The 27,581-nt window shown below is 41.5% G+C and overlaps 1 protein-coding gene across 4 annotated transcripts in view; it reads right to left on the bottom strand.

Moving 5' to 3' along the window:
• The window catches only part of FGF13 (fibroblast growth factor 13), a 676,355-nt gene that overhangs the window by 399,938 nt on the left and 248,836 nt on the right, over positions 1–27,581 (bottom strand). Inside the window, exon 3 of one of the 4 annotated variants that reach the window (XM_063937423.1) lies at positions 5,389–5,553. The exons of the other annotated variants lie outside the window; for them this stretch is intronic. Coding sequence (XP_063793493.1) covers positions 5,389–5,407 — 19 coding nt within the window. The 5' untranslated portion in view covers positions 5,408–5,553. The remainder of the gene's footprint in view (positions 1–5,388; positions 5,554–27,581) is intronic. 4 annotated transcript variants of the gene reach the window in all.

Here is a 27,581-nt window from a genome sequence, read left to right as displayed (position 1 = left end):
CTCAGTTCATATTATGCCACACTATAGTGCCCTCCAGTTAATTTTATACCACAGTACAATGAGCAGGTCCAGGGGTGTAACTAGATAACTAGATGTAGGACGAAAAGGCATAAGTTTGTATGGGCCCCCTATGTACCACCCAATGGTGGAAAATGTATACAACACATGCAACTTTGGCAGGGAAGGTGGGCCCCTTCCAGCAGTGGGCCCCATAGCAGCTGCACTGCCTGCATCTATGGTAACTACGCCCCTGCACCAGAGGAAGGTGATTTTAATGGAAAAGAGATTGTTGAATGAGGCATCATTCTCTGCTATATTAACTATAAACACATATAGTTTAACTTGGAACAGGGCATTGCTTTTAATTATCTCTAATTAATACCTGACTGCAAAACAAAATCCACATTTTCCCATAACGACTAACAATACACTGCTAGCCAAATAAGAAATTAAAGGGCAGTTATTTATAGTGAAATTGCACTCTTCTGTCTAAGTTAACGATATATGCAATGACTTTCCAACTAATGAACAGAGATTCCGACAGCTTCCAATTTTAATTGGAAAAGCAGTAAATATTATACCTCAGACAGTAATTCTGGCATTAATAAAAAGGAGATTCACATGAGTAATAAAAATCCATATGAATGTAAACCTGTAGAGCAGGCATTAGACTTACTGTACCTATAAAATATTTTTTTTAGACATGCAAACATGGTGCTAATTGTAATAGCCTCCGAGTTGCTGCAGGCGCGAGACTTTGTGCCATTCTGCCTGTTTTTTTTAAAGCAGCAATCATTTACAGGGCAAAACCAGGTTGGTTTTACCTTGTAAATGATTGCTGCTTTAAAAAAAAAGGGCTAGACTCGCACAAAAGGCCTAATTCAAGGTTGATTGCAAAATAACATTTTCCTCTAATGGGCAAAACCATGTGCACTGCAGGTGGGACAGATATAACATGTGCAGAGAGAGTTAGATTTGGGTGGGGTGTGTTCACACTGAAATCTAAATTGTGTTGTAAAAATGAAGCAGCCAGTATTTACCCTGCACAGAAACAATATAACCCACCTAAATCTAACTCTCTCTCTGCACATGTTATATCTGCCCCACCTGCAGTGCACATGGTTTTGCCCATTAGGGGAAAAAGTTATATTGCAATCAACCTTGAATTAGGCCCAATGCACCACACCTGCGGCAGCTCATGGTCTTTTTCCAAATCCAGTCAAAACAGAAAAGTGGTTAACCCTAGCCCTAATATGCTGGCCTGTCTCACAACCACCTCAGAATGCCGACAGTGGGAAAAAATGTATTTTATCACATGAAGCATTTTGTATTAACACTGAAATTTCTGCATATGCAAAAGCGATCCCAGACTGGTTGGCGAGCTAAAAGTGTTTCCTTTCTTCTGCCAGTCAGTATAGCTGGAGAGCAGCTGCCCCAATGAAGGCTTAATGGTAAAGTGCCGTGATAGAGGATTTTCTATTGTTGCAATATGCAGTGATAGAAAAACTCTCCTTCTGCCGCATGATGTGAAATAGACACTTTAATCTCAATTATATCACAATATGTTTTCCATAAAATGCACAATGTAAAGACTAAAATTTAAAAAGCTTGAATACCATATATTGAATAACCACACACACACACACACACACACACACACACACACACAAGCAAGCTATACAGTATGTTCTATGGTTTCTAAAGAAATCTTAACATCTTAGGCAGTTTAGATTGAGCCTCCACTAATTCATTGTTTTTTTTAATAATTTTTTTTTCTTTTATTGAAATGATAGAAAGCAAAATCATACAATGTGCTACAAGAGGGTATGAAGTAGTGAACCATGAATATAGAATAGATCCAAACTAGAAAATTGCAGAGGAACAGGTAGATAATATTAACGCAAAATGTCTGAACAAATAGAGAAATGTATAAATATAATACACGGTGAGTATCTCTTATCCAAAATGCTTGGGACCAGAGGTATTTTGGATATCGTATTTTTCCGTATTTTGGAATAATTGCATCCCATAATGAGATATCATGGTGATGGGACCTAAATCTAAGCACAGAATGCATTTATGTTACATATACACCTTATACACACAGCCTGAAGGTAATTTTAGCCAATATTTTTAATAACTTTGTGCATTAAACAAAGTGTGTGTACATTCACACAATTCATTTATGTTTCATATACACCTTATACACACAGCCTGAAGGTCATTTAATAGAATATTTTTTATAACTTTGTGTATTAAACAAAGTTTGTGTACATTGAGCCATCAGAAAACAAAGGTTTCACTATCTCACTCTCACTCAAAAAAGTCCGTATTTCGGAATATTCCGTATTTCGGAATATTTGGATATGGGATACTCAACCTGTACATGGTTCACTATGCAAAATGGATAGCAACAAAGACAATATCATATAAAACTAATGCGTTATACAAAACAAACTACAAGGCAACATATGGTGCTCTATTATTGGGTGGGATGTAATGAAGTCAAAGTTCAGCAGCCGTGCAGGTTGACGGCCTAACTCTGACTTTTATTTAAAGGGCAATTACGTACAAGGCATGAGCCTTTAAAAAAACACCCGAGCTCGGCCGGCAACCCTCACAGCCAGTGAACTTGGAATTCATTACATCCCAGCCAATGTCTCACAAACATAGGGGGGATTCAATTGTTACTATCTGCGGCTGCCACTAGATGGCGCCCAACAGAGCAATTCAATTGTTGTTCCGTTCAGGCACGATGAGCCACGGGGAGACACATTTCAGTTCATAGCCCCCATGCTGGCGAGGTGAAATGTGCAAAAAGTGACCCGTTTGCCCAAATGGCACTTTTCACAATCGTGCCCATTTGTTTAGTCAGGTTTAGCTGCTTTGTGCGGCTAAACCCGACACTAATGGGTGGGATTGGTGCGATAAACAGCAACAATTGAATATCACCCCTGCGATCTCCTATCATTTTACACGGTAGAATGGGAGATTGGGCAGCAATACCAATTGAATTTCCCCATAGAATGAAGGAGAGATGAGAGTGCCAGTCTCTGGTAAAACCACTCCCCCTACCTTTCTACACTCGCTACCTGTGTTGGGGCACTGCCAACATTGAGGGATTGTAAAATCTGAACAAATATTGCCAGAGACTAGATTTCAACAAGGTCTCAGATAAATGCTCCCACGTATTGAGATCAACTTCTCTTTCTGCATTCAGCAAGAAAGCAAGGTTGGGATCTGAGGCACAAGGCAAATTAAGTTATTATATAGCTATTGCTACAGCTGGCATTACCCTCCGCATTGGAACCCCGGCGACTGTGCTTTAGTACAACTGGAATTGCGGTAAAAACCTTAAAAACAAACAAGGTTTTCATCTAATTTCTGCATTAGTACATGGCGGGATGTACTAAGGATTGCGTCCGCTATGCGGTACATCCTGCCACTTACACCAGACACACGAGTCACACATGTACTTACATATATGATTAGTATCGCAAAGGACAGCTTTCCCGAAAAGAGCTGCAAATTGGATTCCTCTCATGGGGAATCACAAAAAGAAGCCCATAGGCTGCTATTGGGTAATGCCACTCAATGATGGTGTTACCTACCGGGACCAAGCTCCGGAATGCATTGCATTCTGGAGCTTGGCACATATGGAACATTTGGTACATATGGAAATACAGTTAAAAAAAAAACACGAAAATGGGATTTTCAGGGTTTTTACATTTTAGGCTTTAGTACACCCCACCCATATTATCACTAATAAATTTGAAAGACTAATTAGGGCGAGATGTACTAAGCAGTGAAAACAGTGGAGAAGTGAACCAGTGGAGAAGTTGCCCACGACAACCAATCAGCAATGAAGTAACATTTATAATTATACATTCCTTAGCACCGCAATATGCAGCAATAATTAATTATACTTTTCTGGGCCCACTGTCATCAATGATACATATACCTGTTTTGGAAATGTTTTAAACCTTCTAACAAGGACAAATGGAGTAGTTGCCTGTAGAAACCAATGTGATTTTTCCTTTTAGAAAATGTACTAGATATATGATAACTAGAAAATTATTGGTTACTATGGGCAACTTCTGCACTTGTGCTCTTTATAAGCTTTGATACATCTCTTATAGGGAGATGTACTAAGCTGTGAAAAGGTTGGAGAAGTGAGCCAGTGGAGATGTTGCCCATGGCAACCAATCAGCTGCTCTGTATAATTTGATAGTATGCAAATGATAAATGTTATTTCAGTGCTGATTGGCTGCCATAGGCAACTTCACCACTGGCTCACTTCTCCACTCTTTTCACAGCTTAGTACATCTCCCCCTAAGAGATGTATTAAAGCTTCTAAAGATCACAAGTGGAGCAGTTGCCCATAGCAACCAATAATCTTCTAGGGGAAGGTTCAGGGGAAATTTAAGGAAAAATTACTTCACAGAAAGGGTAGTGGATAAGTGGAATAGCCTCCCATCTGAGGTGGTAGAAGCTAAGACTGTAGAGAAATTTAAACATGCTTGGGATAGGCATCCTTACAAAGAATTAAGGTTCAAAAAGGGTAAAAAAAAAGGGGGCAGACTAAATGGGCCAAGTGGTTCTTATCTGCCGTCAAATTCTATATTTCTATGTTACTTATCATGCAGTATATCTAGTACATTTCTAAAAGGAAAAATCAAATTGGTTACTACAGGCAACTAATCCAGTTGTCCTCTTTAGAAGGTTTTAAACATTTCCTAAACAAGTATACTGTATTTATCATTGATGGCAGTGGGCCCAGAAAAGTAATTATTGCCGCATATTGCGATGCTAAGGAAGGATTTTATGAGCATATTTCACATAGAAAACCTTACAGGAACAGTGGCTCTGATATGAGACTATCTGCCCACAGGAATAGTGGTAAACCGATAACTACCACATGCACAGCAACATGCGTCATGCCTACCGGGGAGGGATCAGAAGATACTAACGTTAATTAGAATAATTCAAAAACGTTTGTGAACAAACCCTAGTTTTCATTATTGCACACACTAGCATAATCATCATACCCAAAAATGGAAAACGTACAGTAACCCGAGTGACTCAAATGCAGAAAGCAAAGTGACTAATCCGTCATCCTCACTCTATGCACCCAGCAGATACTTATCACTTCATTACATTTCAGTAATTTCTGCTACCTTTTCATAGATTTCATGCAAACTCATAAGTGATTATACATCATCTTCTCTCTTCCACAGAAAGCGTCAATAACAGATAGATAACGCTCAGAAAATATATGCCTGAAAAACTCAACCGAAGCAAAAAGAAAAAAGATTTAGGCGCTGGGAGAAAGCATGCTCTGCACAGCGGAGGGTCTGAGATTAGAAGATTTATTTTAAAATAACCTACTGGCCTGTCTGCAATACATTCTGATGTAGTCTCAGGTGATATCTGTATTATCATCCATCATCATATTTTTTTCAATTTTCAGTGAGCAGCCTGACCACAAATGGCACGTTTTCTTCATGCAGAGCCGGAATTAGTGGATGCAGCAGTACAACAGAGCTGTATTTTCTTTAAGTAAAGGAACAAAGAGACGCTTGTCAGAATAATAAACAGCATTTTCTATTTCCAGTTCACTGGGTCTAAGAAAAGACATTAGAAGCAATGTATAACAGTTTCATATGGATCAATGAAAGTCTACAGCACTGTAAAATAATATAAATTTTTTGGGGGGGGGAGCGCCGCAGAAATATCGTCTTTCGCTTGTATGATTAAAGCCATCAGAGATACAGAAATATTGTTTCTGTGGAAACAGAAAGACTAATAACCAGCGCTCCTTCTTTGGGATCCGATCAGGATCCGATATTACCAAGAGTGCACGGTATCAGCATGGTTTGTTTTCTATCATTTTAAGTCTTAGAACGAGTTCTGGAAAGTTCAGAGTTCTGCAGGTATAGTACATACAGGGGGTAATTCCGAGTTGATCGCAGCATCAAATTTGTTAGCAGTTGGGTAAAACCATGTGCACTGCAGGGGGGGGGGGGGGGGGGCAGATATAACATTGCAGAGAAAGTTAGATTTGGGTTGGTTATTTTGTTTCTGTGCAGGGTAAATACTGGCTGCTTTATTTTTACACTGCAATTTAGATTTCAGTTTGAACACACCCCACCTAAATCTAACTCTCTCTGCAAATGTTTTATCTGCCACACCTGCAGTGCAAATGGTTTTACCCAACTGCTAACAAATTTGATGCTGCGATCAACTCGGAATTACCCCCACTGTGTGGTGCCATCGACAGGAGATCAACTGCCGCACCAGTTCTGCTGCCTGGGATTTCCAGTGCCTACAGAATCTCTCCTAGCACCATTGGTGCTCTCTCTACTGATCTGTCTGTCTGACAGTCCCAATGAATCCTTGTGTGAAGCTGTGTCCAATGAATCCCACACAGCTGATTAAGTTTCTCCATACTTGCTACTTTATATTCCGGGAAGACACTTACCTGGCTTGAGGATCTTCAGCAAGCCAATAATTGTTTTCTGATGAAACTGCAGCATCATAGGCAGGGGCACCACAATGTTTTCAGTTTTGGGGGGGCAAATATAAAATGCCATTTTTGCGCCCCTATATACCTATTCCTGTAATGCACAGGAAAACCCTTCCTGCTCCCCAGTGGTGTCGCTGCTAGACTCACCATGCATTGTGCTGTGCTGCCAGCCTCCCCCACCCTCGGTCTCTCTCCCCCAGTGAGGGTCCTCCGAGTAACGCATCAGTGAATACTCAGTGACAGCCGGCTAGGACAGTGGATGGGACATCACCTTACAACAGCAAAGCGCTTGGAATAGTGACCCCGCCCACGGGGATCCAGAGGTAAGCGCTCTCCAGCACTGGGCATCGGCACCTTTGTCTTGTTTGGGGGGGCAAGCTGCCCCCTTATCCCCCTCCCCCTGTTCCGACGCCTCTGATCATAGGTCAGAGAAACGCGTCAAGTAGGCTGTGACATATCATGTTACAGTGGAACACTTTGGAATGCTTGCTACTCATAACAAAGGGAGGCAGTTAGCTTCCGCATCCCACTAGCAAGCTGAATAAGCACCTCCACCTTAGTTGTCATTCCCAATCCCTGGTGTGGTGCTACACTCATCTGACCTATGACAACATTTAAGCAATATAGTAGTGGAACACATGTTGGGTTTATTCCATTACTGCAATCATGCAGAACAGCTCAACCTGAGGAGCTGTGGATGAGGAAGGTAGTGGGAGCTTCAGGGGAGCTTGTGCGGACTAGACCATCTCCTGCTTTCAGTAACACTAACAATACTATTATTTTACCACTAACTAATATATTGTTGGGACTAATTATTCTAATATTATGTTGGTTATACATTATTGTCTTTGTGTCGGTTGGATTTTTACATTGTCCGGATAATAACAACCACTAGTTCAAGTTCATTACATTACATTGGTAATGAGTTTAATTGAATTATCAAAAAACAGAAACTACATAACTAATACTGATTATCTGTGGAAACAGAGGGTTTCATTTCAATATAGGAGCTCTCAATTTTCGATCTTTATGTCAGAATATTGATTATGGCTAGTTCATTTTATATGTGACTTATATACATTTGTTGTTTCATGTCAGCCGCAGTCTGTCTTATCTGTCTGAGTACGGGTACCTTTTGTCATAGAAAAGAAGCACTGCTAATAACTGACCCCAACCTGACTGCCCAAGTACTAAAGATAATGAACATCTGGATAGAGGTAAGCAATATTTGTAATAAATTTTGTGATTCTATGAATATCAGTGGTTTGTGAAAGCAGTGCCTTTTAAGAACATGGGGGTAGATATATAATAGGGTATTATGGGGTTACCAGTAACCGTGCAGTGTTATGTGCTAAAGTTATCACTTCTCCCCATGTGTTAATGAAGTGAAGTGTGCTATGCACCCTCGTCATTATTGGTGTTCAAAATAGGGCGCCAATGTGCCAGTAAATGTATGAATAGTTAGTGGCACTGAGCGTTATGAATTTTACCTGTAATGATTTTGCCATCTCAGACCGGCACTGCAGGAGTCTCCTCACTGTTCCGTCTGTTTGTTTTTGCTTTGTTTTTTGGGGGGGCTAAAATTAAGTTTTTTGTTTGTGCAGGTGCCACTAAGAGACGGCGTGGAGAGAGAAGTGGGAAGAGTGGGGGGGGGGGGCAGAGTGTAGAGTATCGGAGTAAGTAGTAAGTAATAGCATGTCCTAGAGAAGAGATCAATGGTCACATTAAAAAAAAAATCACAGAAAAATTATTCACCACTATAAAGAGTACCAGAGTGGGCCACCTGCAGGTGGAGAGGAACAGTGACTGACACCTGGTGGAACCTTGAGGGGCTAAACATCTGAACCGTGGAGCAGTTGTGCCCGGGACTAACCCCTTTTATACGATTCACATGCCTTGCATAGGCCCACTCTGGTACGCAGCCACTCTTTATAGTGGTGAATCATTTTTATGTGATTTTTGTGAATTGTATGTATTTTACCTGTTTTGATGTGTATAATTAAATGTATAAACTGTTTTAGGCAATGAGAAGCACATCTCTTTTCCTTTGAGGTACCTCGGCAAATAGGAAACACTAAGGAAAATCTCATTGAAATACAGTGTAAAGTCATCCTATACGGAGAGGACTGTCATTAGATCTGATGATATATACCCTAGCTTGGGAGGTCACATCTTTTGATTTGTTTGCATGTAAAGTAAGGTTGGTGGTAACCTTGTGTACTAGCAGCACCCATTTTCATAGCGCGGTGAATATCCCATTTGTTTTCGATAATTTAGTAATCAGCCCGTGAGGGTTAAGAGTCGGGTGCCATTGCCAGTGTTGAAATGTCATGGCATTGGCTACTTGCACCCTTCGCAAACAATAGGATTGAGCCCTATAACTGTACAGAATGGTAATACACAACAGTATACCTAGTAGACTAGAAACAAAAGTCTGCTAATTGTAAATCTTAATAGACAAAGCAGTATTTAGATTTAGTATAAAATAGGATTAGTGCAGTCAAGAAGGCAAAACCAGCTGTTCCTGGAGAGTTCCAACTGTGCGTATTTTTGGGGTGTTAAAATATGGTTTCTGGCGACATTTCAGATGCACAATGTGCACACTTTGGTACTAAACACTTTTTTTGCATGGCTGAATCCTGCTAACCACACAGTTTACTGGCGTTTAGCTATATTTTGTCTATACTGCTTTACAATGAAGTGTTAATTAGTAGCCATTCAAAGAAACCCTATACTGTAGATTTTATGTTGCTTCTCTGAATATTATTAGCTGTTATTAAATGCCTCTAGGTGATTAACGCAATGCTAACTGGCCAAATGACCTTTGAAATGATTGTCCCAATCATCTCATGTTTAGCCAAATGAAAAGAAATTGTGGAGCAGTTTAGAGCTTTGTGTCTATAAAGGTACAAAGCACATTGTTCATTTGTAGCTGGTTCCTGCATGTCACCATCTGCTTTATTTGTAAGAAAATAGATCAGTCATTTGTTTTTGAATCCAATTAGTTTTCCAGTAATTGAAATTATTTACAGCTGTAGAACAATTTGCATAATCTGGCCATTATTATTATTATAATATGCAAGGGTTCCTAATTTAAAATAGAGAGTCTGTTATCCAGTAAAAAAACTGTATTTGTATTGCACTGGGTATTTGTTAGTCTTTCATCTTTGTAGTCTATATACATTATAAAATGTATTATTATTATTATTATTATTGTTATACAGGGGTTAAAGTATTAATGTTAGGTGTTTAAATGGACTTTTTGAGTCATGCTGCCTACAAGCCTTGTATGTGGTCAACCTTATAATTGCATAAAGGAATGATCACTTAGTATATTAGAGCATTAATGGTTTATGGTCAATACAAGTAGACTTTTTAACCAAACGATCACATTTACATCCGTTCTTCTCAGTAATCGAGTTATAAATTCACTGCTCCAACACAGTATTAAGGGAAAACTCGGAAATTGCAATTAGAAAAACAGCCTTATTCATCTACTTTATTTTGTGGTTTCTCTTTCAACTTTAAAATGAATATGCATCATGGATTGTTATACATCAAAACCCGTAAATCAGCTTCCTTAATCTGTTTCAGCATCTTTAATGCTCCTGTCTTTTCTATTCCTATTGTTGTTATTTTTGGTCTAATAGTGTTTTATGATGTTTAAGGCTGAAGTGGAGAAACCTGGCGCCAGCATCGCAACTGCCGCAGCCAGTCTACGTAGTCATAGGTCAGCCCTAAGAGTCGATGTTTCTTGTCATTGTGTCGGCGCGGTGTATGAGTTCGCAATTGTGAAGTACTTTGCGATGGGCCTGGTGGGCGTCTCTCTTCTTTCCTGGGCAGCAGCTAGGGAGGCCAATCCCGGGCCATGTTTTCAATCCCGGGTATTGGGATTGAAAAATGGTCAATCCTGGAATTGGCTTTCAACTGTGTCCGGCCATCCCCCACGCCCCGCCCGGCCCCTCCCCACCAGCCCCGCAGACATAAAAACAAGTACAAACCTGCACATGCCGGGTGGCGGGTGAGGAGGAGGCGGCGGGTGAGTGCAGGGGAGCCGGGAGGAGGCGGCGGGTGAGTGCAAGGGAGCGGGGAGGAGGCGGCGGGTGAGTGCAGGGGAGCTGGGAGGAAGCGGCGGGTGAGTGAAGGGGGAGCCAGGAGGAGGCGGCGGGTGAATACCACCGTACCTTCCGGCTCTGCGGCTGATGACAGCGCAGCGTGACCTCACAGTCACAGGTCATGCTGCGCAGGATGAGCCGGGAGGAGGGAGCCGGGCAGCGTCTGAGCGTACTAAGGACGCTCAACGCTGATCCCTCAATCCCCGGGATTGGAGCTTCCAATCCTGGGATTGAATCCCGGCCATTTTTGGGCCTAAATCCCGGGACCCCGCCGATCCAGATCCCGGGACTGGCCTCCCTAGCAGCAGCTTCATTTGCGATGATTAACTATTCCATGACCTAGAAAAACATAGCTGCATATGCATTTACTTACAAACATGAACTAGGCCTATTGTTCGAAAGAGGTATGGGGCAGCCTGCACTGTGTTCATGACCTCATGCAAACACTATAGGGCTAGGCGAGATGTAATAGCGTCGGAAATTGACGTGTTTGCGGGATGCCGGACGATCTCTGACTTTTTTTAAAGCAGCAGTCATTTAAAAGGCAAAACCATACCTTGTATATGATTGCTGCTTTAAATAAAAGTCCAAGATCGGCCAGTATCCCACACCTCCGTCAATCTCAGACACTATTACAGATGGAGCCGTGCTCATATTATGCGGCTCCATCGCATACCAGCGTTCCCGGCGTGACTAGGCGATCTGTCCGCCTATTGACGCCGGGAGTGCACAAAGATGCTCCCATCCAGATGCTGCAATAGGCACGCCCGGGAGGCCATGCCCAGTCACAGATGGAGCCATGATTAGCATGGCTCTATCTGTACATCTCACCTATTCATTTGCTCTATACCTGGAATAATGTGGTTTTACAAGTGGAAAGCTGGAGCACCGTTATTTCCAAACTAAGGTCTTATACACCTTCGAGTCACATTATTATGACCACCTCCTACATTTGACGTCAGCAGCGCGTAGCCCATGAAGTACGTCATGTGTCGTGCCCTGGGTTGGTGGGTATATAAGGTGTGTGATAGGCCGTCTCCACACATATCACTCGTCACTGTTATTGGTTAAAGGGACGATTTACCAGAGTTGCAAAAAAGGATGATTTTCGGCTTTCGGGTAAAGGGTGGCAGTATTTCTGACACAGCTCAGTCTGTGAACTGTTCACCTGCTGCTGTGGTGAAGGTGTATCGTGACTGGACAAATGGCATCATTGTGAATAACCGACGTGCAAACTGCGGAGCACCATGTGCCATTGATGTTTGAGGTGAACGTCGACTACGAAGGTGCGTGAGGGTAGAGTGACACGCTACAGTGGAGCAGCTCACCATCAAAATGAACCTGGGGGCTACTAGACTTGTGTCTAAAATGACAGTTCAACCCGTCTAGCTGCTGTCCATACTGCACATGGCGGTTACTCTGGCTAGAAGCTGGTGATCATAATAATGTGCATTTCTGTAAAAGAAAAAATTGTACTATTCAGAAATTGACATTTATTTGTAAAGGTCATTTCTAGATACTGTACACACTGCATGTTGTTATCTGCAGGTGGATTAACACGTCTGGTGATTGTTTAAACAAAGCTACACAAAACTATTATATAATCTGCATTGCTCACAATTTCTAGGGAGAGTTATTGTCTAAAGGTATCCAGTAAAAAAAAAAATCACCTTAAATGCAGCTCCATCAGTGTTGGACTGTGGCATGATGGGCCCACAGGGGGAATGCAATGGCATGAGCCCATGCAGATGCTTAGATAACAATTAGGCAAATCTCTGTGTCATTTTTATAGAAGTGAACCAAGAACTCATGTTTATTAGTGTTCCTGCTCCACTAGGTAGCTGAACTCTAATAGAGTAAGAAGGTACAGTATGAGTCTGGAACATGAGGGGGTGGGCCCTCGTACAGTATGGCACACTGGGGAATTCCCTTCAGCCCCTTGATCTCCTCCATACCAGTTTGTATCAATCCCAAGTTGCTTCAACTCACTGTTGAAACTTCAATTGTTGAAGTTTCAAAACAGAGGTGTAGGCTCTAGAAGACAACCTCAAAGAAAGCTGCAATAAATCAAACTGAAGTGGCTTTTAGTTCTATAAAATCTTAATGGATATGCACTTACAGTTGTGCTAAATCAGTCAAAATGAAGTAGACTACTGTATCTACACTATACAAGGCCCATCACCTCTTTGGGTAACGGTGTTCCTCTGCATTGAATGTACTGCAGAAAGCCACCAGGGACAGAAACAGTCAAGATTAAAAATAGAAATCTATGCATTTACAGTATTTTTTGCATTTGTAGACCACATTATGTGGCTTATTTATCATTTTATAGCGTTTAGCATTTCACTTTCAGTGCTATTTACCATTGATGCAGACTCGGGACAGCACATCCAAAAAGCCGCTGCACTGGCAAATCTTTACAGCTTAACTTTTGCCACTAAAGACCATAGTGAAAGTTTGCACTGCTGGGTTCCATCCTTAGGTCACACAAGTGCATTGTGAGGGCCAGGGCAGGTGGAGGGATGCAAATAGGTCTCAGTCGATTTGCTGTTCTCCGCTGATGCTGCTTTCTTTGTTAACTCATTGGTGCTTCAAAGGACAAGGAATCAGAACTAACATAGCGGCGCCAGGAGCCGGTTTCATGTGGAACGTCAAACACTGCGGCTGCATGATGAGGAGGTGATTGGAGACCCGTGGCCATCAGCACAGGACCACTGACGTGCCGAGTTGGAGCGAGAGAGGTAAGAGAGCGCCCGGCAGGGCAGCGCTGAGTGCATTTTATCTTTCTGACAGGAGATATTAAAGGTTTAATATACTGTATAGACTCCTTACCTAAATTAGTGGTAACGGGGCATTTAACTTTTGTAAATAGGTCATGTAATCTGCAAATAACTGTAGCAAGGGTAACGTACTGTATTACTTACAGTACATGTATGGCTACAGGCTGGCTTGGTGGAAACCTAAAAATATGTCTGTTTTGTGTGATACTTTTGTGGGGTAAAGCTGCCTAATAGGTTGTAAAGTGGTAGAGGCTCATTAACAGGGTTGAGGGACATTCAAGTGCCGTGGCCGGACGGGGGCGCCACCTCAAAGGGGACACAGGGCCTGATTCATGTTTGTAAGGAATTGCACGGTCGTACGGAAGCGGTTGTGCAATTCTGTGTCATTAAAATCCTAATGCCGCATGAAGCATCTGTAGGAGATAGATGCCTCCTGTTAGCATTAGTGAGGATCCAAGTGCTGCATCTGAGGACCAAGTCTCAGATCACCATCGCAACCAACGCCACCATTGGTCATAATTCCTAATGGTTTTAGGCACTGGCCAGCCTGCGAAAGCTGTTGCCCGTTGGATCTGGACACCCGGGTCCAGGAAGTCTGCATCCGATGACCCAGACCCTGAGCCCTTCACCCCTTCAAAATGGGGGGATACGCCCATTTTGAAAGACAGTGCTGGGTGCTGCCCCTGCTCTACCCCACAAATGCTGCAGCATGTCAATCATGCTACAGCTAACAGGGGCTACGAGCAACATTGCAAAATCCGTTCTGCGCACACACAGAAAAGGTTTTATGGCTGAATCTTGTGTGAGGACACTGTACAAGGTGACCATTACCACTATAACTATAGCAACCCGGAATTATATCATACATACTAATGGGCTGACTCTGGCTCACCAGTTCCTACCTTGCCTGTCAAATTGGGCTTGTGCTTTACATTCTGTCACTGTAAATAATAATAATAATAATCAGAACTAATTTCTGTTAGCAGCCTGCTGCCTTAGTGTATTCTGTTCCTGGAATGAATAAGGCAGCCAGGGACGTCAGTTTGTTGATCAATCTAGAATCCAAACCTGCCACTAATCTTCTTCTCCTCTTTATTGGTCATCAAATCGGATCATGAAATATGCCTTTTCACAGCGCTGAAGGCTTAACGGTTTAACACAAATTAGAAGTAACCATGGCTACACACATATCTTGTATTTAAAACTTCTTGCTCATGTACACTATGCTGCTCATTTATACCTGCCAAATGACTTTACCAGCATCCCAGCCATCATGTATAATTGTACTCTGTTGCATTTGATGGCAATAGTATACTACTGATATTATATTCATTACATTCCTGACAAGTCACATTGTCCTACTGTGGAGCAAACAGTCTGATAGTATTTCCTATGAACTCACCATGAAAGAGATCAAGAAACAAGCTCTGTTATCAATACAAAACAAGATAATTCCATTAAGATTTTCCAAGTAGAAGGTTTGAACAATTTCAAAGCTTGTGTGACAAAATATAGAGTTCCTGTCATTTTGTTCAGCCTATATTAGCCACATGATACATTGTTTTTGATGTTAAATAAAGTATGTAATAAAAATTATTCCCAACAGACCTATTCATTTACATGTATCAGTCTTCATTTAATGCTTTAAATAGCAAAAATAGTGCTATCACAGGAGCACCTAATCTTATGGCGCTTTGGGGCTAGTAAGAGGCCTAAAAGCTGTGTGGGAGTCTTTACATAGGGAGTTCTATTTAAGATGGGATGTTTCCCATAGCAACCAACCAGATTCCAGGTATTATCTTCTAGAATGTGCTAGATAAATGAGAAGCCGAATCTGATTGGTTGCTAGGGGCAACATCCCATCTTAAATAGAACTCGTCCCCTGCTCCCGGAGACTTACGAATTATGGGAAGTTCTCTCAGCCTGCTAGAACAGGATGTAATCGCTATTTCTTAGTGAAGTGGATAGTGGTGGTAATTGATGGTACAAGGGACGGTGAGGTCCAAGTGGAGGAGGGAATAGCAATGTGATTTACCCCATCATTCCCTGCTCCATGGCATAATCCCATGTATGGAATCATTACAACACATGGAATAGGTCATAATGATGCAGTTCTCAGTGAATCGACTCAAGTCCCTAGGGAAAGGATTGTTTACTGCTCTCCTTGACCACCCATAGAACTTACCCTAATTTGGGAGTCTCACAGACATTTTTACAAAATAGTCAAACATAATATACAGGTCACAGGAATCATGGTAACTTCTATCATACATATCAATTGGTAATATTATAATGCACAGATTTTATACTACAAAGGTGGATTACACGTATTTATTTTTGGGTTTCTAAGTATAAAAATTATCACTTTAGAGCTTCTTATAGTTGCAGTACTTATAAAACAAAAATTAAATAGCAATAACTGGAGAAAGTCAATGACAATATGGACCAGGGGCACTGTGCTCATGATATTAAAATGATGGCCTTAAACCCTGAGCCCCTGAAATCTTCTTAAATATCTTGAATTTCAAATTGGAACCTAAGGTATGCCAATGATTTAGCTCCTGCAAATTACCTCCTCATTAGAATAAAACTAGAACAATAATACAGTAGTTCTCCTTTAACTCAACAAAGCAATATACTACAAGAACAATTCAGTCCTGTCATTGTCGAACGAAACAAAGGTTTTCACATAGAAATCTTGCTGCCACTTAACCTTCATTGTGTGCAATACTGAATAATATAAAGTGCAGAGAATATGTACAGTAGACAACAGTGACTAATTCAGCAAGAGAAACTCCGGAGACACCAAACATAGCCGTCATTCCTAAGCAACTCCAGCCCTTGACCCTAGTAATATGATATTAATAGTCATTATTTAGGCAGAAATAAAAATTTACAGCCCACTTATGCTGAGCCTGGTCTGACTGCATGTGACAAGCCCCAGAGCATTCCAACTACATATTATCTTACCATTATTATGTGACCTTTTCTTGAAGGGCAACAAGGAACATTATGAACAAAGTCATTATGAGGCTCAGAGATTGTATCCAATAACCGGGATTTTAAAATACACCGCCTGTGGTGAAGAAATGTAAGGACTGTGGACATTAGCAGTCTAAACATGTCAATCAGTCAGGCAGATTTAAATTAGACATAAGCGAGGCTTAGGCCATCCAATAAGCAATATATACCCAGGACAGCTTAAGCTGGGGTTAAAGATTACTCAGAGAGAAACTGTAGGGTCAAAGGGGGTCATTCCAACCCGATTGTTTGCTGCAGTTTGTCGCAGCGGAGCAATCGGGTCGGAACTGCGCATGCGGCCGCGCCACAGTGCGCCGGTGCATGGCAGCTTTCGTTACCTAGTGATCGTCTCTGAGACAGAGGTGGTCGCTAGGCGGGAGGTGGCAGAATGGCGGCGCTAAGCCGCTGTTTAGGGGGGAGCGGTCCGGCCAACGCAGGCGCGGCCGGACCATTGGGGGGAGTTACTCCTCAAATACAAAGGCATCGCCTCTGTGCGATGCTTTTGTATTTGTGCGGGGGGGGGGGGGGGCGGCACTGACATGCGGGGTGGACTAGCCCTGTGCTGGGCATCCCCCCGCATGTCTGAGTTAACGATCGTAGCTGTGCTAAATTTATCACAGCTACAATCAACTCGGAATGACCCCCAATGTTCGTCAGTATGTCCATATAGTGTCTGTGTTACAGTATATTAAGAATAAAAGAGATTAGCTAGATTTCCAATAAGAATTAAGTTATAATAATCTAGTAACCCAAGTGGAACATGTTATGAACAAGTAAAAGTTCTCTTTTTATAAGTGAGAGGCTACACCTTGCATTTTGCGGATTTATCAATAGAAACTTTAGAGATGACCTTCCACATTGTGAATATAAAAGGTAAAATTTACAATCACTACCTCCATTCTATGCTCATCCAATCATAAAATGAACAATAGTATATATGTTAGAACTTGCGAGAGCATTGAAGTGGTTTAATGTTTCATATGTCTTGTAAACCAAGTGTGACACGTGCTGTCATGTTTCTTTAGGTTGACAAATGTCTTGAGATTCCAACACTCAAGTCAAATAGTTTGTGTCAATGAAACATGCAGTTCAATAGCAGAACATGACCATAACAATTGTTTGTACAACCTCCTGTTCTGATCTGTATCATTAGTCCAAAGTGCCATGTAATACATACATGTATAATATGTTCTTTATATGAATTACTTTACAACATTTCAAGTTTGAAATCGAGTCCATAAAAAAATTATTCAATTAATATTTGTTGTTATTTTTTGTTCATAAAAATTATACAAATTTCAAGATGTTTTATATCATAAACCTATGTTATTTGATATATGTCATATGTATTCTAATGTGGTTCTTGGAATTTTATTTGTAAAATAATGAAACCACTGGTCTGATAAAAATAAAAATGATATATATTTTTCCATGACGCTGGAGAATTAGCCGTCATGGACGACTGCTTTGGGTATAAGTGCTCCAACAGAGAGGTCGAAAATTATCTATAATTAGACATGAGTCCTCAGGAAATGAATTTTGTTGCTTCATATTGATAAATTCTACTATATGCTCCTTTCTTTAATTAAGTTACTATTTGTAGAATTGCACAATGTCGTTTAAGAAGTGGATTCAATTATTATAAGGTATCTTGGAAAAGCTACAAAAAAAAATCATCAACTGTAAAATGATTTTGCTTGGACAAGCTTGTATAGAAATGATGAGTTATGTTTAACATTAGGAATGTCACATTTCAACAAATATATAAAATATAAACAAGTGTAAATAAATAAACGACTACATTAACCACGTTGTGACCGGATGCTTTATAACCAAGTCAATTTTCCCAGATTGGCATTTTATATTGTTGATTTTGGAACTAAAAGACACTAATATATGTATTTTTTAATGGGGCCTGGCACTGTTACAGGGTCCTGGGATCTGCCTTTGATTAATTTTGCATCTTCACCCTGTGCAAAAATTCTTAAGATACTAGTAAGGTGGGAATGTGCTGCAGTCTAGAGAACAGGGTGAAGGGGCTGGTACATTACATTTTGGAAACTTTTAGGTTAGGTGTTGTTCATCCATCTTCACCAACTGTTACACACAAAGACTAAGAGGTCTATTTATGAAGCCAGTTTTTTAATAAAATTATTCAGAAAGTATAGTTCCAGCTATGTAACAACAGCATAATGCAGAAGTTATAAATAGTACAGTATATCTCTGCTTCAATAACAAGTTGAACAGAACGGCCAGTGTAGTAAGTACAATTTTAAACATATCTTGATACATTTTACGCAGGGTACTTGAATGATGTTGATAGTGCATGAATAATACAAATTACTGTAAGCAGTTTTAGATGTAACAAGTATTAGTAATGATCAGCGTTTAGTGATTTAACTACTTAATATAGTGAAATCTATGCAGGCTTTTCTGGGGGAAAATGGTTAGTGCTCAGTTACTGTATATAAAGTGCATTTAGCTGGTTGCTAAAATTAAGCATTTTAATTTAAAACACAACATACAGTATGCACTATAGAAAGGTAACAGACCTGAGGTGGGATGTACTGGGAGAAGACATAGCAGTGAAACAGCCCTGGTGTGTGTGTTAAATGATCTTCTGATGGCAAGAGACAGAGGTGACTGTTCAATATTAATCCTTCTAGATCTCTCGACAGCATTTGATATCGTGGACCATGGGCTTCTGATTGAGCGACTGATACATTTCTGTGGTCTGGATGGCACAGTCCTAAGCTGGTTCAAATCATTTCTCACAGGCAGGTCACAGAGAGTATCGTCTGGATTATACTCATCACCACCAGTGCCATTGCCATGTGGTGTCCCACAAGGTTCTATACTATCCCCCATGCTTTTTGCAGTATACATTCTCCCATTGGGCGAAATAATCAGGCGCCATGGCCTGGTCTACCACTGCTATGCAGATGATACACAACTGTACATGTCCTTTGCTCTGGACACTGATAACCCAATAGTAACCCTAAATGGCTGTCTAGCTGAGCTACAGGAGTGGATGAGCGCCAGTTGGCTGCGACTGAACCCGGATAAAACAGAGGTCCTTATGATACGACCGCAACATCAAAGGACAAGACTGCAGCATAGCCAACCAACTGGAATTACACTCGGGGATTCAGAATTACAGACCAGTGATCGTGTGTGGAATCTTGGCGTTGTCCTGGATGGTGGCTTGACACTTAAACATCAGATATCAGCCACAATCAAATCCTCATTCTTTCACCTGAGGAACATAGTCAGAATCAAGCACTTAATTCCCTCAGATTATATGCCAAAAGTCATACATGCATTTGTATCATCTCGATTAGACTACTGTAATGCCCTCTACCTTGGTCTCCCAGCAAAAGAATTGCAATTCTTACAGCTGGTGCAAAACACAGCTGCCAGGCTGTTAACCAACCAGCCCCGTTCTAGCCACATAACACCCATCCTCTACTCCCTTCACTGGTTGCCTGTAAAATGGTGAATCATCTTCAAGATTGGCTTACTGAGTTTCAAAGCATTACATGACCAGGGCCCAAGGTACCTGAAACAGCTTCTGACCCCATACTGCCCCACTCGATTACTGCGATCTGTAGATGAAGGACTTTTAGCAGTACCTAGAATCTACCGTAATTTATCTGGGGGTCGAGCTTTTAGTCATGCGGCTCCAACTCTGTGGAACTCACTTCCCCGGACAGTGCGAGAGGCCCCAACTATCAAATCCTTCAAAAGTAGACTCAAGACTTTCCTGTTTAATCAAGCATTTCCATAGTATAACTTTTAGTATCTTCATGATTCTGTATTTTATGAAAATGTACTTCATTATTTTCTGTACTATATTATGCTGTGTATCTGTTAAGCGCCTTGAGTTCTATTGGAGAAAGAGCGCTATATAAATAAAATTATTATTATTATTACTAAGGGAAAAATGCTGTAAAACTCCCATTTTCGGGGGTTTTACCGCATTTTCAAATGTACTAAGACCCCACCGCCGGTTTTTCGCCGTCCAGGGTATCGCCATCTCTGTATGATACCCTATAGAAGCCTATGGGCTTCTTATCACCAGCTGCCGCAACCTGCTGCCTCCGCTGCCCCCGCCGCAGATGCCTCCCCTCCTCCCCCCCGGCATACCTTCCTCCAGGCAGCCCTGGTCCCAGAAGGTAATCTCCTCCTCCCCCTAGCAACGCATTCGGAGGTCCTGCTGCTGCTTCCCGGCGTGCGGGCAGTGTGGAGACCCCTGGAAGGTGACGGAGACCCCCCGCACACCACCTCACAGGTATCGCGGGGGGCCTCCGTCACCGCATTGCGATGTTGATCGCATTTGTTAGTACATATGCGATCAACATTGCTGCGGTAGATGGCGAGGGGCGGCGATGTATTTTAATACATCCCACCCCTGGTCTGATATGCAAACAGCAGAACGTAATTGCTCCCTGATAATCTACTCCTATGCTGCCATTTGTAACTCAGGAAAGGGGATTGTGCAAGTTAAGAAATGTTCAGTTTACAGTCCCCACAGAAAATATATTGTGCAAGTTCCAATGACCTTGTATGACCTAGAAATACTGTATGTTCTCTGCCTCTGCAGCTGCTCCCAGGGCAAGGAAACATGAAGGACACTAGGCTCAGACATAGCAGTGGCTGGAAGGGTCCAAACTAGATTCTACAGAGGCCATCTGTCCTACTTACATACTACAGTATATGCACACAGTTCCATACTCTACTTTCACCGCACAGTCTCTGTTTATACACTACACTGTCTCTTGGAATAATGTGTAATACAGAGACATTAGACGTAACAGTGGAGTTCAGTGAGTAGATAAATGTACAAAGATGCAGATTTTATATTCAAACTACAAGAATGTGTCATCTTTAGCATGCAGACGTTCAATGCAAATACAATAGTCGTAAGAGCTGAGAACTACACAGCATGTGAGCTAGCTCACCAATCCATGCTTTCATTCTACAATGTGTAGTAGTATCTGATTGGTTGATATAGACTACACACATGCTTATAGTTTATGAACCAATTATATGCTGTATTTTATTAGAGCAATGTCAGTAAAGCCAAATACATACTGTAAATAGTATCTAAATGAAATACAAACAAAATAACAAATGAAAAATCATTCTGTCATTCGTCAGTTATGGCAGAGTTTCTCAAACTTCACCATTACAGTCCAGGTTTTAAGAATATCCATACCTGAGTCTTGACTAAGGAACTCATTTAGTCACCTGTGCTCAGGAATGGATATCCTTAAAACCTGGACTGTAATAGCAGAGTTTGGAAACCTCTGAGATACGGAAAAATACATTTTTGAAAACCTGCACTTGGAAAGTTTAATAAATAACAATAAGGTCAGGGTGTGTTTATTAGCGTAGCAAGAAGGAACACAATGTCATAGAGGCATTTCCTTCCTCATCCACATGCCAAATCTACACTCCTGAAACACCGCGCCTGATTCAGAGATGGACGAAAATGCATAGTTGCTTGCAAGCAGCTTTACATTTCCATCAGACTATAAGGAGGGACATGCAGGAAACGTTGAGACACCTCCTGCATGTAACTGCATGAAGAGACACCTCCTGCATGTAACTGCGATCCCAGACCTGCAACCAACATCGCAAGCTGGAATCCATCATCGCGATCAGCATACTCCAGCTTACTCAGCTGACCGATAGAAGTGGGAGCTGCGAGGCCAAGAAGTCTGTGTGGTAATGCGCAGTCCCTGGACTCTCCCTTCCCTGTGTCTGGGAACAAGGGCCTCCACCTGGCCCCTGCCCTCTCCCTCAATGCTGCTGCCTGTCAATCAGGCAGGAGGGACCTGCGGGTGACAACGCTGCTGCAGATTCACCATAATCAGGAGCGTTTGAACCATTTCTTTTTGTCTGTATACATTTGAAGTCTTTGAAGCAAGTACTGCACCACAATTAGCATTGGTTCTATGGAGTGCTACAATGATAGATGTTCTCTTTTTTTTCTATAAATGTATATCAATCAGTATTATGAAGGATCACCACTGTCTCCACAGAAACATGCTTGACTAGGCGTGCCAAATCCCTGCGGGGAACCCACTAGTGATGGCCCTTCTTAGTAGGGAATGCTATGGGCAACATCTCCACTTTTAAAAAAAACCTCACATCTTAGTAAATATACCCTATTGTGTTTAAGTATAAAGAATTATTAGGATTATGTAATGACTAACTTGAAGACAATTGTGCTTTTTCTTTGGGTTGGTTTGCGAAGGGCCATGAAATAACCGTGCAAGATGGTCTCAAGCAAGGTTCAAGCAAAATCCTATTACATATTTTATATTAAGAAGTTCAAAAACTCTTTGATTCTGTCATGATAAAATGCAGAAATAATCATCCCTTTTGCAGTATCTTGCAAAAGCATCTTAATTTATAGGCAACGGATTCTCTTTAACATCTCCCAGTGAGAATTTTCTTTTTTAAAGATTTTACCCTGTAGTCTGCAATTCATTCAAGTAAAACTTGGCCGCTCAGTGCGGTGGCTTTATCAGTGAGGCATAATTAAATGTAGAATGTGTGTCCTACATTTCATTAAAAAAATTGCTAAAGAGATACAGAAAATGAACTATAACCATAAATTGCTAAATGTGAAGCATACCTATCACATGCTGCCAGGCAGGAGCACAGACAGGGGGCAGCGCAGCCTATAAAGAGAACCTAAAATAAAGAATGGGCTTCGCCACCCCCCCCCCCCCCCTTCCCCCACACATACTTGGCTACAACCATTAGTTCTGGGGTTCAATAGATCTCCTTGCAACCCTTTTGACTATGGTGACAACAATTTTTCAGCCTGCTTCAATATTAGAGAAGGCAGCATTTAACCTAATTAGGTACTGGGGACATCTCTTTGTACCTCTGTTTAAGCTGAAAATGGAGTACAGATTAGTCTGGTATAGTAGTAGTCCCAGTTACCTGATGCATTTCATTGTGGAATAACACACAACTTCATCAGATAAATGTATGGGTTAAGAGCGGTGGAAGGATGAGCAGGACTCCGAGCACATGTGCCATTTCGCATGTCTAACGGACCAATTAAGTGATGATGAATAGGCCCCTAAAATACAGTTGCTCATAAAATAGACAATCAAGCACAATATGCTGGTACTGTATGTTATTGTTGCATTACCACATGTTCTACATCTGTATGAAGACTTTTAATATACTGTACTACACATTGCTCAATTACCATAAGGCATTTGTGTGTATGAAGCCGCTGCCTGAGTGTGCCTGCAATATTAAGAATGTTGCCAGTATTTTGTGAAACATTCATTAGAATATTTTCACAAGTGTCAACAGAGAAGCAGCATTTAAATATGACATGTTAGACGTTCTCTTCCTTCATTCTGACTACAGTGTATATTGACTTCAAAAAAAGGAACTAAATTAAAAATGTACTTCTCAGAACTAAGTCTCAGAATTTCCTAACTTCCAAAGAGAAGAAGATCTACCGTCATATAAATAATTCAAATGATGCTCAAAGAGTGAAATTCGGTAAAATTGCTTTGATGTGTTTCACTCAAACCATGGACCTATATTGCAGTACTACCTTCTCATTACTTTCTGAGTAACAAACATACATCTTTTAACTCCTTCATGGCCAGAATCCCATACCTTAATGACAAGACTCTATGACCTATGGGGTATATTTACTAAGTTGTGAGCAACTAATCAGATTCCACTTATATCACATTCTGAATGTGTGCCAGCTTTGTTAGGAATAACTTTCTGATTTCTGATAGCCATCCAGAGAGGATTTAATTTACATTTTCTTGGGACAGATGAAGCATGGAAGTTCTAACATCATTGTGCAAATATTATAACTATGTTATGCTTACACTCAGCTCTGTAGGTTTATAGGCGGTGCCTTGCTCATGCAATTACCTACTGCCCAGCAGTCTTTTAGCCTCCTGCAATGCTAGGCTTCTCCTATAACAGCAGCTTTTCCAGGGTGAATTAGGTCCACCCCGTACTCAGATGCATCCAGGTCTTATGTATGAACAAGGTGACTATCGGAGGCAGGGCAGGGGTAACTACAGTATGGTGAGACGTTTACCAGACACAACCTTACAACAATGCTAAGGCACAGACTGAGGAGTATATAAGAAGTGCACGTGAGTGCAACAATGCCCAGGTGGGATTATAATCTTAACACAATCAATATGTACATGCAACAATGCACAGGGTGTTATTAGCAACAATACTGTATATACAAATGATTTGTAAAGGCAACAATGCACAGGATATAATAAGCAACTTTATCAAATATTAATGTAACAGTGCACAAGGTGGAGACAATAAAGAAATATAGGCAAAGACAGTGCCTGTGTGGAAATTCCACACCAAAACCTGAATACAAGGCTAGCTGGATCCGATCAGGAAAGCAGTCAGACAGGGTCTCAGAATCACCAGTATTCACAGGCCGACAGGTTCTCACTAAGAACATGAACTAATCACCAGCGATCTGGGGAGTGAACTGGAAGTGAATATATGTGGGCAAAAACTAATCAAAACCCTGATTGCAAAATAAGTGCAGCTGCCCTGCAACGGGGAACGCTGTCTGCCTGCGGCGTCCCTGTTGCTAGGAGTCTGGTGGCTCCCAGTGCCCAGCAATAGCCTGTTGCTAGGCGCCGGGCGGGGACCAGCAGACCTTGCGCCGGGCGTCCACCTGTTGCAAGGTGCTGGGTGGGAGCAGGAGATGCAGCGTCTCGGCTCCTAGGCAACGGCCGGGATGCGCGCCTCCCGGCGATAAAAATCTATTTTATTACACAAGGCAATATGGATTAAAAAACTATTACATAATTCTGCTCATAGTGAATTCCATGTATTTAGTGCAATCCCTGCAATTTTGAATAATTGTCTGTTTTGTATTTCTATCCTTTAATTTTATTCATAGGTTTTTAAAACTTTTTTTTAAATAATGGGTCCATTAGGACACTTTCAAGAGTGTCCTGAGGCTTTACCTAAGAATTGCAAGATCAGTTGTAATAGTGTTCTACTTCTACTGTACATTCAGTTACAGTTGTCAGTAATTCTAAGTGACCTCTTATTGCTGGGTCCTGAGAACACCCCTTTATGGAAGATTCCATAGCAACCTTCATGAAGTTCCATTTCTGCATTGGAGCCATAGCGCCCAGTTTGAAAGCTGCCTTTTACAGATCGCGATTGATTCAGCTCCCATTCACACTGGTAGGGAGGGGGAGGCCGAGGTTGACATACAGAGGCAGATGGTGACAACAGAAAGCAAGGGGTGGCAGAGGGTGACAGGGAGAGGCAGTGAGTGACAGGGGGAGGCAATGGGTGACAGGGAGAGGCAATGGAGCCCACCCTGCTCTCTGTACTGGGCCATTCACCCGACATTGCTCAAAATGTTCTGAGGGGGGAAAGCCAGGGGATACTTCATTGCTGGTCTGGGCATCAGTGGACCCCTTAGTCCTTAGGGGCCCCAGTGCAATGCACCTGCTGCACCAATGATAGGTCCACCCTTAATAATAATAATAATGATAGTAGTAGTAGTAGCAGCAGCAGTAGTAGTAGTAGTAGTAGTAGTAGTAGTAGTAGTAGTAGTAGTAGTAGTAGTAGTAGTAGTAGTACAAAAAAGTAATAGAATATTTACAGGCAAAGTAATATCAGGGCCCTGCTGGCAAGATTACAATATATAGGAACATTTGTGTTTGTTACATGCCAGTAGATGCCTCAGAGTGCAAGTTGCTGCAGACAGGTTGAATGGGAAAATATGGCTATGGCGCTTTCTTACATGCACTTGGGCTAAAAATAACAAAGTAGATAGACTTGAAATACGCTCTATTCTGGTAGATGGGAGTTAGATCACAATCAAAGGCAAACACATAGTGCATACCCCTATATTCAAAATAAAAAAGGGTGGAATCACAATATAAAAGGTTGTATACAAAAAAATGTCTGTAGTATTAATTGCAGATGAGAAACACCTGTGCTCCCATCTACTGTATTCTGGAAGATGGGATTAGATTGTGATCATGTGCACATGCACTTGGGGTCACTAGGCTGTTTGTTCATAAAAATATAATAAGTAACAGGTCTGCATTAACTTTGCAGAGGAGGTACAGGTACAGGTAATGTTTGCAGAATGTTTTAGGGTGTTAAAAATGTGGTTTGGGAAATTAATGCACTTGCCCGAAAAGGTGAATTTTCATTGAATGTAAGAAGGTTTGGAGGCTAGGAGAAATTATTATTATTATTATAGTGAGGGAATTCCACAGAGTGTGTGTAGCCCACGCCCTGTAACTAAGGGATGCGGATCTCCAGCAGTGCAGATGGATAGTGTTGAGAGATATTTTGAGACAAATGAAGAGATGAATGCTAGACACTAGACTGGTATTATTAATGACTTTCCTTCCAACAATCTATACTTATATTATATAATACAGTTGTAATGATTGTGTCTGTACATAGAATTTTGTTTGGAGAAATATACTTCTTGGGAATGTGGGTCTAATTCAGATCTGATCGCTGGGCTGCTAATTTTGCTGTCCTGCGATCAGATAGTCGCACCCTACAGGGGGAGTGTATTTTTGCTGTGCAATTGTGGGTTCCTACGTGTTAGCGGAGCTGCACAAAATCAGTTTGTGCAGTCTCTGCGCAGCCCAGGACTTAATGTACACATGGTGACAGGGTCGGACTGGCCCACAGGGGTACAGGGGAAACCACCGGTGGGCGCCACTGCCTGAGGTCCCACTTCTTCCTCTAGGGATCAGGTTCCAGACTGTGCACTTGTATTGGTAGATATGTTGCATTACACTGTCCAAGACTATTGTGTATTTCAAGCCTCTGTGGAGGCTGGCCACACCCCCTTTTTATGCTGGCCACACCCCTAAGTATGAGCCCCTATCACTGCATCTCCCTGGTGAGCCCTTCATACCCCAGTCCGACACTGCATGGTGAGATTCTCACTATGCGATAGGGACTAAGTCGGTATCGCAAACATAGATGAGTGTGCTTGCGATACTAACTATGTGCGATTTTGGATAAGTGTCAATTTTGACTATCTTTTCTACGAGATAGTCAAAATTGACTTGCCTGCACAGTCTATGTAGGCTTGCGATACCAACCTCG

The sequence above is a fragment of the Pseudophryne corroboree genome, chromosome 8 (assembly GCF_028390025.1).
Source record: "Pseudophryne corroboree isolate aPseCor3 chromosome 8, aPseCor3.hap2, whole genome shotgun sequence".
In the NCBI taxonomy this organism is placed as follows: domain Eukaryota; kingdom Metazoa; phylum Chordata; class Amphibia; order Anura; family Myobatrachidae; genus Pseudophryne; species Pseudophryne corroboree.
Note: the sequence above shows the minus strand (reverse complement) of the source record. Positions and strands in the feature narration are given on the sequence as shown.